The 15,306-nt window shown below is 42.1% G+C and overlaps 1 protein-coding gene across 1 annotated transcript in view; it reads left to right on the top strand.

The window, feature by feature from the left end:
* The window catches only part of CMIP (c-Maf inducing protein), a 138,137-nt gene that overhangs the window by 97,866 nt on the left and 24,965 nt on the right, over positions 1-15,306 (top strand). Inside the window, exons 4-10 of the mRNA XM_069793377.1 lie at positions 3,411-3,572; positions 4,749-4,790; positions 7,456-7,518; positions 8,975-9,055; positions 12,398-12,501; positions 13,112-13,216; positions 14,463-14,816. Of these exons, the coding sequence (XP_069649478.1) occupies positions 3,411-3,572; positions 4,749-4,790; positions 7,456-7,518; positions 8,975-9,055; positions 12,398-12,501; positions 13,112-13,216; positions 14,463-14,816 (911 nt within the window). The remainder of the gene's footprint in view (positions 1-3,410; positions 3,573-4,748; positions 4,791-7,455; positions 7,519-8,974; positions 9,056-12,397; positions 12,502-13,111; positions 13,217-14,462; positions 14,817-15,306) is intronic.

Raw genomic sequence — 15,306 nt, 5'->3', positions numbered from 1 at the left:
TGAAGGATGCCCTGTCAGAGTCACTTATTCCCCATGCTGCTTCTTCTCGTACTTATTAAATTCAGTGGTTTTGCTTTTAAAGTCAGCATAGCAAGGTTTTGGAATGACACTAGCCGTGTGGTTCTGGCTGGTCAGTAACTAGGAGGGTCAAATTCCAAGTTGGCATGTGTTATTTTCACTCACATAAATTGTCGCAGGAGCTGCTGCTTTTACCGAAATCCCAGTGAAACTGGATTCCCACCCCAGTATTTTTCTTGCACATGCTACTAATGATAAATGTTGTGTGAGTATTTTCAGCAACTGAAGGCATCTTTTACACCTACATCCAGGGGGAATGAACTCCTCACAAGTGTTGACATGACTGTTCTCTGATACGGGTCTTTACCAGGCAGCTTTGCTTTTAAGCTCATGAGTGATTGTTTCTCCGTGCTCTGGAGTCGGCGCAGGTAGAATAGAGCAGATGGCTCGGTGTTGGCTAAGTGCTTGCTGATACACAGCAAATTGCTCCTGTAACTGACTGATAGGTTTCAAGCTTTAATTGAGGCTTTCAGCAAGGCGCTCAACAGTGAAAAGCATTCTGCTGAGAAAAACAGCAGCGTAACCATGGGCAAAGGTTCAGGATAGCAGAGTTCAACCCTCTTGGGGATGGCTCCTCTAGTTATTTATTTATTTTCTGCTGCTTTCCCACCATCATTCAAGACTTCTGTAATGTCGCTTGCAGATTACAGCTCAATATATCAGTGCAGTGCAATCCTTTGTGCTGAAAACGTGAAGCAGAGACTGATAAGTTTGGATTTTCTGCTTGTGGCAGGCTCAGCGTGTCTGCAAAGGTAGCTGTTCCCTGATGCTCGCTTTGAGACACTGTCTGCCTGGTCTGAGCAGCAGCTTTTGTAGGTCTCCCTTGCACAGCAGGGAGTACAGCTCCTGCTGTCTTTTCTCTTATGTACGTCAGCATCATCAGAATTTTAATTTTTATTGGACATCTCTAAAAGGGAAAGGAAACCTCCCTTGCTCCTCCCTTCCCCCAAGCAAGAGTGGATTTGACAGCGGAAGAAAGATGTTTGTGGTAGGGTTGTCTGAGCAGCGTCCTCTTGGGCAAGAGGGTTTCCTTCAGAGCTGTCCCTCGGGCTGAAGGAGCTGCTCTCTGAAATCACGCTGTAACTCGCCCAAGGAAGGGGCAGCCCAGAGCAGGCAGGGATGCAATAACCCAGTGGTCTAGCTCTTGCACTGCCCCCACCCCCTCTTTTTATCCAGCTTTGAATTCTGCTTTGAATTTGGTTTCTTGATAGTACAGGACCAAGGAATAAATTTCAGCTGAGCTAGCTTTGTTTGGTGTCCTCAAGTAGTCAGAAAGGAGTTGCTTCAAGTTACAAAGCTGGCTGGTTGGCTTTGAAGTTTAGATTTTATTTAGTGCTGGAGTGGGTCTAACAAAAAGACCCTAAAAAAAGGCACTACATGAATAAGAGAAATTAAGCGCTATGATTCAAGTTTCCTAAAGAGTCCAAGAAATCTGTGATGATGGTAGAAGTAGTGCTGGTAGCTTAGAAACACGGATGGACCCCCTCTGCCCTAACAAGCTCAGAAGTATAAAAATTTCTGCTCAGTTCTGAAATCCTAAACACATTTGATAACGTCTGCAGCGTGTGTTTTTATGTTCCTTTAGCTTTTCAGTGGCTTAAAATGCACTGAAAGTGCGAACTACTGTCAAGCGTGCTTTTGTACTTGCATGAATTTAATTAAAAAGATAATTGGATTGCTTTATCAGCCTTTACATGTCAGCCCAGTGCCACCCTCTTCTCCCCCTTCTAACAACGTTGACAAACCCAAGCCATCTGAAATCTGTATTTTTCTGTATTGTCTCTTCTGTCGTGTTTCGGATAGGGTACAGAGGTGACTGTGTTTTCTGTTGAGCATTAGATCTGCTGCCACGGTGGGAAGGAAGCGGCTGATAAGCAGAGCCAGCCTGTTCAGATGGTTCCCGCAGGGGCTGCCCTGCACGAGTGGAGGGGGAAATGCTGTGTAGCAGCAAAGCTCCAAAACAAAACAAAACAAAGCAGACCAACCCTTTGCAAAGTCCTCTGCCTTTATTACACTGACGATGAATAGCCCAAAATGTGCAGCTGAATCTGCAAGTTGCACAACATGGGCAGTTTTTACGATTTCCCTGGAAATGCCGGTGAGGAACGCAAGATCCATTTTTAGTGCAAAACACTGATGTTTTCATGTAAACAGAAAAGCGCCCAGCCTGTGTTGTTTAATAAACCTGAGGATGTATCCAGACTTCTTGACATCCCTTTGACCAGAGGACCAGTTTCACACAGAGAGAGGAGTGGAAGGGCATGTGAACTAAACAAAATGCTGTGGTCCTGGCAGTCGCTCTCCGTCAGCCAGCAGAGCTCCTTCCCTGCCAGCTCCGTGGCCGTGCGCTGCCGCCAGTGCTGGCCGCTTTGGCAAGCCTCTCCTGGTTCTAGTGCACGCTTTGTGTTGTTTTTGGGAGTGGAGTTTTAATGCTCATCATCGTTTCCTTGAACTTGTAGAGTTTCATCAAGCCACCCCTGGGAATTTGGGAGGGTGGGTTTTCTCTAAAGAATACTATTTATAATACAAAGCAGCCTCTGTTCCAGTCATTTGTGGCAACATGACTGCCGAGGAGGTAAGAATTGTCTTTTGCTTCTCCAGCTGGTCTGTGGACAGGGCAATTGGTGAAATAGCTTGGGCACAGGCAGAAGTAATGCAGGGGCATGCAGAGGACTGGGGCAGATGGGATTAGGCAGTCAGGAATGCTTCTCTTGAGAGTGGAAAGGCTGTTGTGTGGAAGACCTGGAGACCTCACAAGTTCGTTTCTGTTACAACTGGAGGGTGACAGCATGACTTTTCAGGATCCTTCAAGACAGAAGAAAAGCCTGTGGGTCTACTGGAATTTTTCACTTTGATGAAATTGATTTTGATTCATTCTGAATGTGAATTCACCGATTAGCAACGTAGAATAAAGTATCTGAAGAATGATGTTTTGCTGGCCTTTCTCTCCCCCCCTTTCTTAATGACTAACTCCCTTTAAAAGGACCTTCGGCTTTGGAAGCAGTGCAGTAGCAGGGATCTGTTAATAGCCTGAGGAATAAGGTGTCTGCAAGAGGAGATGATGGAAAGAAAGATGCTCTGGAGTTTGAAAACTTATTTTAAAATAAAAAAAGGGAGTCACAGTTTTTCATTGCTTCCACAGAAGAAATTGGTTTAGACATATGAGATTTTCCATTTAAATGTTTTAAGTACAGCTTTTCAGCAAACAGAAAAGGCAAAGTTCAAAATACAAAGTAGCCCGCTTGGCAGTTGCTTGTAGGAAGCACATACCCAGTCAATTTTTTCAAGGGGTTTATGGTGGTATCAGTGTGACCCTTTCATTTTTCTTGCAGAAAAAGATTTACAAGTACAAGAAGGTGCTCAGTAACCCCAGCCGCTGGGAGGTGGTGTTGAAGGAGATCAGGACGCTGGTGGACATGGCACTGACGTCTCCGCTTCAGGATGACTCTATTCACCAAGCACCACTGGAGATTGTCTCAAAGCTGCTCTCAGAGGTATGATCTCAGCAGTGTCCTGCAAGACACTGTCACATTTAGATGAGAGACAAACAGTTAAAAGTTTGTGGGTGGGTTTTAGTTTAACTTGGGCTGTCAAAATTCTGCCTTTGAGTCTGCTCGTGACTTCTGCTGACTTGCGTGGAATTTGTACTTGCTGTGGAGAAGGAGAATTTGACCCATGTTAGGTAGCTTTCTAGAAACAAAACAAAACACATTTATCTTGAGGCTTTGTTGCTGTTGTCGTTGATTATTTATGGTAATTTTATTATGGGTCTGATTCATGTCTTATTTCAAGTCAGTGGGAAAACTCCCCTTGACTTCTATTCCATTGGCTTTGTTTCCATGACCAATAATTCTTGTAGCAATATGTATATACCAATAAATTCATTGTGCAGCTATTTTATTATTACCAGTTCTGTCAAAGAAAAATATTTTCCTTCTTCAGAGGTATCCATCCTCCTTTTATAGCATTTATTTCAAATAGTTAACTTTTCATGGACAGGAAATGTAATGCCAAGCAGGTTTTTCATGTCTTGGTTCTGATGTGCAAAGATTTATGATAAGCAAAAAAGTTGCTAGCTATTTTTCTTGCAGTAGGCAAAGATCTTAGCAACTCACAACTTTGTCACCTCTGAATGGATTGTGCTGCTGAGAAAGCCAAAAGCAAACTTTGGCATAGGTAGTAGCATAGGTGACTTCCAGTAAATTTATTGGCTTTTACTGGTTCCATGTCTGAAGAAGGAATTTCAGGAAAACTGAAGGAGTTAGTTTACTACCAACAAATGGTATACAACACCACAACAGTACTTTTATTAATTTTCTTAGAAACATACAGCCTGTCTTAAGAAAACATTTTTAAGAAATGTATCGCTGGCTTTAATTGAGACCTACTCTGGCATCCTGGTGTTTGTAAGCTCAGCTTTCATGGCTGGGGTGGCTTGAATCTGAATGTGCTGAGGGAGAAATGGAAGCATGCACAACCCCTTGTAGCAGATAGTATACCACCTTCTTTAAGAGAATGATTTCAATTTGATGAATTTTATTCTGAAAATAAGCAATTGCAGTCTTGAGCCTTTCTGCTTGCATCCGGTGGTAGCTAAGAAGATTGTGTATGCTGATGTGCCAACTCGGAGTACTCTTTGCTCATTCATTTCTTCTATTCGACTCTTTCAGAACAACAACTTAACCACTCAAGACCATGAGAGCATTATTGTGGTGAGTATCTTTCTGTCAAAATCTCAGGACAATTCTGTATTGTTTGTCAACTTACATGAAAGAGCACAGCATGTCGAGGGTTAATCGTCTCCCAAAATGGCCTCCTTACTAGGCTACACAGTGCAATGTTCATATCTATATATGCACTTTAAATAGCCAAAAAACCATCATTTCCAGATGTGCCCTATAAAACCCTTAGGCTTAGTAGTTTCCTGAGGGGCTAATGCTACCGTGCACAGAATGTCTCCATTGCTGATGGTATGTGAGCAAGTGATTGTTTTTGTAAGCATGGATATGTGTATGTATCGCTGCAGTTTAACCCCCTTTTTACTTGATTTATAAAAATACCCTCTTAACTTTTTACTTTTCTGTAGGTTGCGTTTATTTAGACATAGAAATAAGTGAATCAAATGGCAGCTCTCTTCCTTGTGCAACAAGATTATAAAATCTTAACAATTTATCAGAGAGGTGGAACTTGGTTCCCCATCAGTGTAATTTAATTTCAGTCACTGGCAATTTCCAGGAGATTTTCCCAATCAGTGATCTAATCTAGAACCTCAACACAACCTGATCGTATCACATCTCTGTGACTTTCTGCAAAATGACAAGGTGGCATGTAGCTGCCGGTAGGTGTGAATTGTGTTTAACTGCTGCTTCAGATACCGTTTTAGCTGGAATCAGTCACCGAGATAAGTTTCTGAAGTGGCATTTACTTTTCTTTGAAATCTGCTATAGCTTTCGTTTTACTCTAGTGCCAAGGGTAATTGAGGCCCCCAGTTACAACTGGTTGTTTTGGAGGAAGGATTTTTTTAATAAAAGATGTAAGGTGGCCCTGCTGTGAGCAGGAAAGTTGGACCAGGTGGCCTCCAAAGGTCTTTTCAGCCTACATTATTCATCAATTCTGGGTGATGGCTTCTTCAGTTCAAGTCCTGTCCCTCTGTAGGTTGTGCATGAACCATTAAGGAGATGGCAGTTTCTGGGCATTGATTGCTCACTGCATTTACACAGCTAACCTGTGCTATTCTTAGGAAGTATTGCTAACACTGTGTGTTCATGTAGTATCTTAACAGTACACGGTGATTTGCCGTGCAGATGGAACCAGCTTTCCTTCTCTAGATGGTCCTGGAACAGATCAATATTACAACTGATGCCTTGCCGGCAACGCGAGACGGCAAGTTTCTGCTTTTAACCACAGCGCACATAAGGAAAATACAGGGTGCTTTCATGCTGTCGCTCTTCCACACTGACTGTACAGGTGGAGCCATGACTGGCTTGACAGTATCTGTTGTGGTTATTCCCTACATTCAGTAAGGACTGGGCTGAAACAATAAAGCTCATTTTTCTTAAGCTGAAAACCAATCAGTTACATCTCTGATGCAGTGATCCACTGACAGTTACCGGTCAGGTGTAAACACTTGGTGATTTTGCAATACATGGCTCCTGTGGTTTGGCAGGTCTTATAGCAAACACTCCAAAAGATGGGTTCAAGGAAGATCTTTAGCTCAGGTGTTGGATGGGTAGCAAGGATATTCTAGTCTCACTGAGTAGTGTCGCATTCTCCATTAGTCCACTGTTGCTGGACCACCACCAGAGGAAGAGTGAATAGTTGCAGAAGGATGGCACACGATAATAAACAGAAACTTCACAAATGTTACGAGTAACAAAACCAGATCTTTGCAGATGTGCTTGGGTTTCATTGTTAAAATTCACATTAATCTTGACCTGTTTGTGTGTGAAAGCGGCTATTGTGAAACACAGTCATAGCAAGCAGACTTGGCGGGGCTGAAATCCTTGAGGAGACAAGAGGGAGAGCAAAAACCAAAGCAGGCTGCCTTAGTAAAACTCCAGATGCCATCCAGATAAAATATCTGGTGTTCAGTTGCTTAATACAAAATGTCCTAGCTGCTGTGTTTTGAATCTTACTTTTAAATGGGTACTGGGAATCCCTTTAGCTCAAGACAGGAGAAGCCCGGGGGCACCATCACATAGAGAGAATACATTATTCTAGTACCATTTTCTAATTTGCAAAGGAAGTAAAAACAACATAAGTTCATTACACCCTCAGTGGCAGGTATGACATCTAATGTATTTACCGAGCATAAGCACATTGGTTTGCGTAGCAGCAAAGAAGGAATTGTTGATCTCAACTTTCACAAAGTTGGATGCTTGATTTTGATGAATAGGGTCCTCCAAGGTAAGAACAGTGCTATGCTACTTTTAGTGAGTTATTTCTCAAAAAAAGAGCTCAAACCCTTTCATAAAGGGTGTGCGTGCGTGTGGTGTTTTTCAGTATTTTCTTTTAGGGAGATGTTATAATTGAAACAGTAAGCCAGATTCATCCGTGCTGTAGTACATCCTCAAACAATTGGTTTGCTCCTGTTTTCATTTAAACCATTATAAAAATTGTATTCCTTTGCTGTGTTTTATGTATTTACACTCATGTAGTTAAAAGGAAAATTTTCCAGAGGATTCATAGCAGAGGTGACCTTGAGCTTACACTTCAGTGTAAAATAAACACACAGTCCACTTCTAATTTCTCTATTGATGCTTTTGTCCTTCTTTTTTAAAAGTAAGCTTTTTTTTTCAAGAAAAAATATTTCCCCGCAAAATGCTTACTCCACTTGCAGTCCTCTAATTAAATTTTTCTCTCTCTTTCTTTTTAAAGGCAATTGCACCTTTGCTGGAAAACAACCATCCTCCTCCTGACCTCTGTGAATTCTTCTGCAAGGTATCAGAACAGCTTTGCTTTCTGAAATCTCGTAGTTGTATATAAGTGTAATTCTTTGAGGGGGGTGGTTGTTCTTTTCTTTAACTCCTTACCTCATGCCCAAACTGATTTCAGCTTTTGGTCAACAGCCAATGATATTGGAATAGTTAACAGCACCGTTATGATAAATAGATCCATATCCTTAATACATCAGACCTCACAGTCCTGGTACTCTGTGAGAGTTAAAATCTTCAGACTCCCACACCTCAGTCTGGGTACAAGAAATGTCCTACTGCATGTTCTATTTAGCTAATGCAAAAATCACTGGAGTCACTGTGTTCAGATGAGTTGGTAATGTGATGCACAACTCAGCCCTAATGGTATTATGCCATTGGGTAGTGGCAATGGGAAGATCATAAGGACCCATCCTCTCTTCTGGTAAATCCATGCTTGTGCTGCATTTGGCATCCTTTCCATAAACTTCTGAGTACTTTGGATTGCAGAGCTTCTGGATTTGAAGACTACTTTTCCTCTAGGCCTGTTTGTGTTTCAGTTTCAAGTCTGCTTAAATTTGCTTACTGATGACTGGGTACACATTTGTCAAACAATCTGGATGCTGCTTATAATTCCCATCCAGAGGTATTCAGCAGCAGCTTCTTCCTACAGAAATTAAGTCGAGTTTCAAAAACACCTCTGACTTGCATTTTTATAAGCCAGTCTTAGGGCCATATCTAGCCTTGGACTCAAGGCACTTTTATTGCTGGTTTTTTTGCCTTTGGTTTCCATCAGAGGTGGGTACCTAATCATCTTTACATGGATGGGATGGGCTGTGTATAGTTGCAGGAAGGGAAACAGGTTATGGACTTTTCCTCTTCAGAAGTGAAATGGACAAGGCTAATGAGAAGTCTACTGTATCTTCAAAATTGACCCTGCCTTGAGCAGGGGGTTGGACCAGATGACCTCCAAAGGGCCTTCCCAACCTAAATTACTCTGACTGATACATGATGATTGCATGTTTTAGCCTGTGATGGGAGAGTGGCTTGTTGGTACCCTCCAAGATCCGCCACAGGTTTTTAGCCTGGATCCCAAGGAAGGGAGGTTTATGCCATTACACTGCCTGTGTCTATGTATCTTTTTGTCCCCAGTCCCTTTACTTTTGAAACTGCTGGCAAGTTTCAACGAAATTTGACAAAAGGGGTAGAAGTCCCCAAAATACTACATTCCAGGGAGTTTTGTGAAGAATAGGCAGTAGGGAAAGGAACTCATGTAGTTCATGAGCTCCCATGGTAATATTCTATTAGATGCCAGCAAATCCATAGGATAGAGCAGTGTTACGAGTACGCTAATCCCAGGAAAGATTAATTTAGCTCTTTGGATTTTGTTAATCTTGGGGTAATCCATGCATGGGGTGTGAAGCCAGAGGATACCCATCATCATAATTTCTGCAGCGCACAAAATGACTTGTTGCTCATTACAGCACTGCCGAGAGCGCCCGCGGTCCATGGTTGTGATAGAAGTGTTCACACCAGTGGTACAGAGGATTCTCAAACACAACATGGTGAGTGCATGTGTTACCGGGAACTTGGTCAGTTTGGAGAACCTTACTGGATACCTTTCATAATTTGCAGCTGCTCTGTTGCCTGTAATGAACAAAGCTCTGTGATACCTAAATCTAACCTCCCAAACTGTGAATGCTGCATGTAACTGTGTGTTGCTTTATAAATGCAGAATTAATAAGCATTCAGTGGGACTTCCAAAAGCATCTAAGCAAAGCCATGATTTGAGGAACACTTCTTTTGGTAGCAGTGCCAGCATATGGAGCTCCAGCTCTCTCCCACCTGGCTCTTGGCTCCTTATTTACTCCCTGCATGCCATCCTTGTAGTTATAATGGTTTAGAATCAGTTAAATAACAAAGTCAGAATAGGGACTTTGTTGATTTTGAGCTGAGGCCCTCAACATTTTTTCTTTAAGACAGCCCCAGCTCTCTGGATTTCCATTTTGCTTTAGACTCACGTTCAATGAGTTCTTACCTAGGTTTCCTGAATTTCCTGACGCTTTTCTGCTATTCTTCTTCCTTCTTGTTCCAGGAATCAAGTACTCTGTCATTTTATGGTTGTTCTCTCCCAGGCTCTCTCTCTTTTCATTGCCGATGAATTCCTTGCTAGTGATTGAAATAAATGCTAGCAGGCTGCCCTGCCAGATTTGCTCTCTCCACCCTGTATACCAGATTTCCCCCCCTACTCCCCCCCCCCAACTCTGAAGATATTCTTACATGATCCGTACTCCTTTCCTAAGAGAGGTCTGGGTGTTTACCAGCCCTCCATCCTTTGTGGCATATTAAGTTTCCTGCCATGGAAATTTTACTTCACAATGCTGGGGCAAAGAGTAACAAATCAATAAAATAACATATTTAAGGCAGTTGACTTGGCTGTGATCTCAAGGATGGGTCTCATACCTCTATAACTACACAGTCAACTTCTTTTCACTAACTGATATAATTTTAGAGACTATCCACTGTTGTGCTGTGTATAGCATCAACCCAGTATAAACCAGTTCATATTTCTTATTTTTACAACAGTATTATTATTTAACTCCTTGAGTTTACAGAACTAGGTGGAAAGCCCAAGATGGCAAAAAGGTCGTGTTCCTGGCTCAGTGCCTGCACTCTGCAGACATGTAAACATTTTTGAATATTCTGTAGTGTTCAATGAAACATTCTGTAAATGTTATTCTTGGATTCCAGACTGATTTTTTTAAAGCATCCAGAGCTCTTGAGGGGTCTCAAATAAAATCTAAATGCATAGTGTAATGCTTGTATTTGGTTAGCTTCAGAGAATTGGGTATATTTACCATACTTAACATTTGCAGATTGAAAATCAACATGTCTGTACCGCAGCGTGTAGTCAGAGAATTTACGGTGTCATATATTAATTGGAGTGGATTTGGGCACTTTACAGCTCTCCAGGGACTTCTGTACTGAATAGTCTTTTAGAGAATGTCTGTGCATGCGCATGTAAATAAAGTTATCCTTTGGGGGGACAGTGTTGTTGGCAGTAAATTTCATAACCTTAGGAGGCCACATGCAACTCAGTGTACTTAGAGCAGGAGACCTAGCTGTCTGTTCCCACCTTTGCTGCTAATTTGCTCTGTGGTCTTTGATTAGTTCACGGCAAGTTTTGTTCCAGTTTCCCCACCTATAAAATGGGGAAAGAGTGCTTCATTTATCTATCATTTTGAAATCTCAAAAGAACAAGGATGGCTTTTTGTCTTGCTGATACTACTGGTTACGGGCAGGACTGGAGACTATTGTATGCTGAGTTGCTTGGGGAGCGCTCAGCAACCTGTCAGTACCTTTGAGTTTCAGCTGTTTGTAGGCTCAGCCCAAATGTTTGAATATAAGCACTATTGGGGCTTTGGGGGTTTTTTTTGGAGCAAACAATATTGATAGCGTGTGTTGTTCTGTACCTGGTATGGTGACAGGGCATCATATGATATTTAGAGAGATATTTTATTTTAGAGCAGTCAGCAATTACATCCTCTTTATGATCTCTTGGACTTTCGTTCTAACTTCAGTTATGGCACCTACATGCGTTGAAAAATTTAATAAATTTCAACTGCAAAAGCTATCTCGCAAGGAGTGTTCATGAAATTAAATGGCACCAAAAGATATATGAAGCACACATGGTCTCATGCCCTTGAACCAAGTGTATTTGCACCTGCCAGGAGGAGTTGTTAGAAGTTTAATGATTTTAATTGTAATACCAACTGTGGAATCACCCGCAGTCCCTTTGCTGGGTGAAGTTACCAGGTAGCCATTCAGTACTAGCAAAGAGTGACACTTACACTTGAAGGAGACATTGTTCTGCCTAGGCTTGTATTCACATTTTTGGTAATTTTCTCTAGCTGTAACACCTATGAGATGTTAATATAGGTTGTGCTATAGAAGTGCCTGAAACCAAAATAAGTAACAGAAGGTTTCAGTGCTTTGGAAGTGTATCTTCCCTTTTATAGACCACCAGTTCGTTACCACTTGTGGCATTTCTTTAAAATTTCAATTGCCATTTATTTTTTCAGGATGACTCTTCTTCCACAGCCAGCTGCTTGAGGGATAACTGGGATGGCTTATTTGTCCTCAGTGGGCCTTGTTCACTGCTTGGAAATTTAGCTTTGTAGTTCTGTAACACCTGTGTAATAAGGTTACACCTGTGTAAATGTGAAGAAATGTGCTGTGGAATAACATGCACCAGACAGCAGATTTTACTCCTTTCACATCTAAAAATAGCAGGTGATGTGAGGAGATGCAAGATTTCAGTTAGCAGGTGCCGTTCCAACTGCAGGATTTGAAGTAAGTGACTGTTGAGCTTACCTGTCAAATTCACAATGTAGCTGGAGTAAAATCCCTGGAGAAAGAACTGATCTGTGGTTTTATAGTTGATCACTTATTGATCGCTTGTCAAAAAGATTTTCTCTAAAAGCAGAATAGATATGATGTCAAACATGGAAGTAAAAAACTATTTTTGAGTTGCATTTCTAAAAACTGCCATTATGAGTGGAAGCAAAAATGCAAAACAACAAAAAATGCATTTCAAAATAAACGTATAAAGTGAAGTGTACAAAAGAAATGTAAGTGCAGGTAGGGTTTTTTTTTTCTTTCATTAAGCACGTCTTTTGTTTCAAGGTGGGTCTTTCATGGGGGAAAGAGGAGAATTGGAAAGCATGTCATTATTAGTGGGAAGAACGTTACTTCAGCATGCAGTGATACTGTGCTCTTGAAGTTCTCAGCATAATAACAAAGTGAATTTGGTTGTGTTTGAGTTGATTTCTTTTGAAAACCCACAGTTTTGATGTACATTGCAGGCATGTTTCACCAACTTCACTGAGTCTCTCCTTTTTGGACAGGATTTTGGGAAGTGTCCTCGATTGCGGCTGTTTACTCAGGAGTATATTCTGGCTTTGAATGAGCTGAATGCTGGAATGGAGGTGGTGAAGAAGTTTATTCAGAGGTAAGTTACATTTAATTTATGGTGTATTTCAAGTCTTGTGTACGTGCTTCGCTGTGTTACTTCTCCCAGCCCTGCTCATGTCTTAACTAGCTGTTAAGAGTAGCTGGTGTTTTTTAGTACGGGCAAACAGTAAGTAGATTAGAAGAGTCCATGAGGCAATGTTGCTAAAGTCTCTCTCTCTCTCTCTCTTCTTCTTCTTTTTTTTTTTTTAAAAACAACATACCTAATTCTTAGGTATGGCTGGGGTTTTCTGCATAGTTACACACTGGAAGCAAATGGACTTTGCTGTGTGTACATTCTTTTCATACATTTAGACTCGGAGCCTCTACAGAGAGATTCCCATTAGCTTTAGACCACATAATGCTCAGTCATGTGTGGGATTTGGGGGGGACTGTAGAGATACCACGTCAAATAAACTGAGGATGCAGCTTAGCCTTGTTCATAAATAGGGCCATTGGGTAGGGATTTACAGGGTTAAAATAACTCTGTTATGGCCCATCTGAGGATTCCCCAAGGCTGTCTATCCAGTTCTGGCACCTCGTTCTGTCTGACTGTTTTTGCCCACAGAAATCTTTCTCACAATGATGTCATCTTGGTTTTTGTTTTTCAGCATGCATGGTCCAACTGGACAATGCCCCCATCCCAGGGTCCTGCCGAATCTTGTAGCTGTCTGCTTAGCAGCCATTTATTCGTGTTATGAGGAATTTATCAACAGGTCAGTATGAATTCCCAGCTGACGGCACGTTACTCACTTCCAAATCCATGGTATCTGTAAACAAGATTGGTGCGAGAATGGGTGTAGGTATGTGAGAGCGTGTCTTCATTCTCACTCTGCTCATTGCTAGCGTTACATGTGGGAGTTCTGGTCAATCACATGCATGTTTTTGTGCATATGTGATTATATTTGTTACACTCTATGTACTTGAAAACCTGAAAGATGCTGAACCTTCATTCACTTGTACTCACTGTGGCATGTTTTGATGCAGCGAGTGTGGCAATCTGTTATGGCACATGTTTGGCTCCCATGCTTGAAAATGGGGGCAGTGCTGGTGATGTAAGGAGCTCAGCAGTTCCCAGTACAGAAGTACTGCAAGCTGCAGTAATTTCCAGGATGAAGCTCAACAGCCAGCTGCATGCTGATCTTGGCTGCTGTTGAGATACTCCTCTAAGGCAGACTGCAGCTGTAACCTGCCTTTTTAGGCCAGCAGAAGACGAGAGTGCTCCACAAGAGTCTCTGGGAATTAAGCACTACCCGGAGCAGTGTCCGTTTCGCTGCCTGTCTGGCACATGAATTGTGTGTGACACCTAAAGCAAAGGGACGGGTGAGATCTCGAAGAAAGGGTTGTGTGTAAATCCCTGTGTATCTACAGCTTTGAACCTGAGCTGGTTTCACAATGCTGTCTCCATTATTGTGGAAAATTTGATTCCTCACTTACTGCAAAATAGATGCCGCAGTTCTTGACACACGAGCCAGTTTCCAGTAGACACTGAGGGTTCCCCTCTGCTATGTTTCCTGTTTGTTTATGCCTATCTGACTTTCCTCATGGTAGAGCACGGACAGGGGCTGCTTAGTGTCCAACAAAAATTCCAGACGCGAGGGCTGCAGACAAATGTCTGGGCATGTACTGTAGCCAGATACATACTTGGGCATGGATTCTGTTACAGCTTTGCACAACTTGGATGGGAAAGTTCACCTTTATACTAAACTGTCATGTCAATTAGAGTAATGAAAAGCTTGAATCTTTGTAGAATAGGGGCTGCAGAACAGCCCTATTGGAGACTTTTAATATTTTTAATTGATTTCAGTAATCTGATTACACAGAAGAAAGCAATCCGGTCGGCCGGGGTGAAATGCAGTGGGAAATTGCAAAAGATCTTGGCTTCTCAGTGTTGCGCTCTCTCTCTTGCTTTCTGCTGTTATGTCTGTCTATTGAAATTGTTTGTTTATTTTTAAAATTCAGTCGAGACAATTCTCCAAGCCTGAAGGAAATTCGGAACGGCTGCCAGCAGCAGTGTGACCGAAAGCCTAATCTCCCCCTCCGCCTTCTTCACACAAGTCCTGACCTGGTCTCTCAAGAGGCCACCTTGACTGAATCCCGTCTCAAACCAGTTATTGTCACTTCAAATGAGATCCATGTGGAAGTGGAGCGCAACAACACAGCTAATCAGAAGATGACAGCCAATGTTGGCAATGACAGTGAGCCCAACCTGATTGATTGCTTGATGGTCAGTCCTACCTGCAGCACCATGAGCATTGAGCTGAGTGCCCAGGCAGACAGGATCCTTGGCTGTTATGTTGAAATACTCAAGATGCTGTGAGTAACTATTTTAAACAGGCTTTTTGAACAATGTCATCTTAACAATGGGGGGCTTTTCCACAGGCCTGTCATCTTCAACATCTGCACATGGTTATAAATCTAACTTCAGTTCTAGAGAGTCCAGCCTTTGAAAGAGACATCTGGCACTGCCAATACGTTCTAAAAATAGCATTAGGAAGATGAAAACGGAAAGCTTACTTGTACAGTGAGCCTCAGGCATATTACAGAAGACGGGATGTTGCTGCCAGTGGTTTCTGTTTTGTTCTTGCCCACCAAAAAAAATAAATCCATTTGTCTCCTCTAATGCTCTTGGGATTGCCTGAAGCAGACAAAAAGAGAGGTCTGTGCTAGGCTCAGTGCCTGTGCACTGATAGGCAGCACTGCTCCCCTGGCTTCAGCAGGAGCTGGATGAGGTCAATGTCTTTCACTTAGGCATTCTCCCTTCACAAGTTTGAAGAAGTTTTATGACTTGTTCAGGTTTACTTGT

The sequence above is a fragment of the Haliaeetus albicilla genome, chromosome 10, assembly GCF_947461875.1.
Source record: "Haliaeetus albicilla chromosome 10, bHalAlb1.1, whole genome shotgun sequence".
NCBI classification, from domain to species: Eukaryota; Metazoa; Chordata; class Aves; order Accipitriformes; family Accipitridae; genus Haliaeetus; species Haliaeetus albicilla.
Note: the sequence above shows the minus strand (reverse complement) of the source record. Positions and strands in the feature narration are given on the sequence as shown.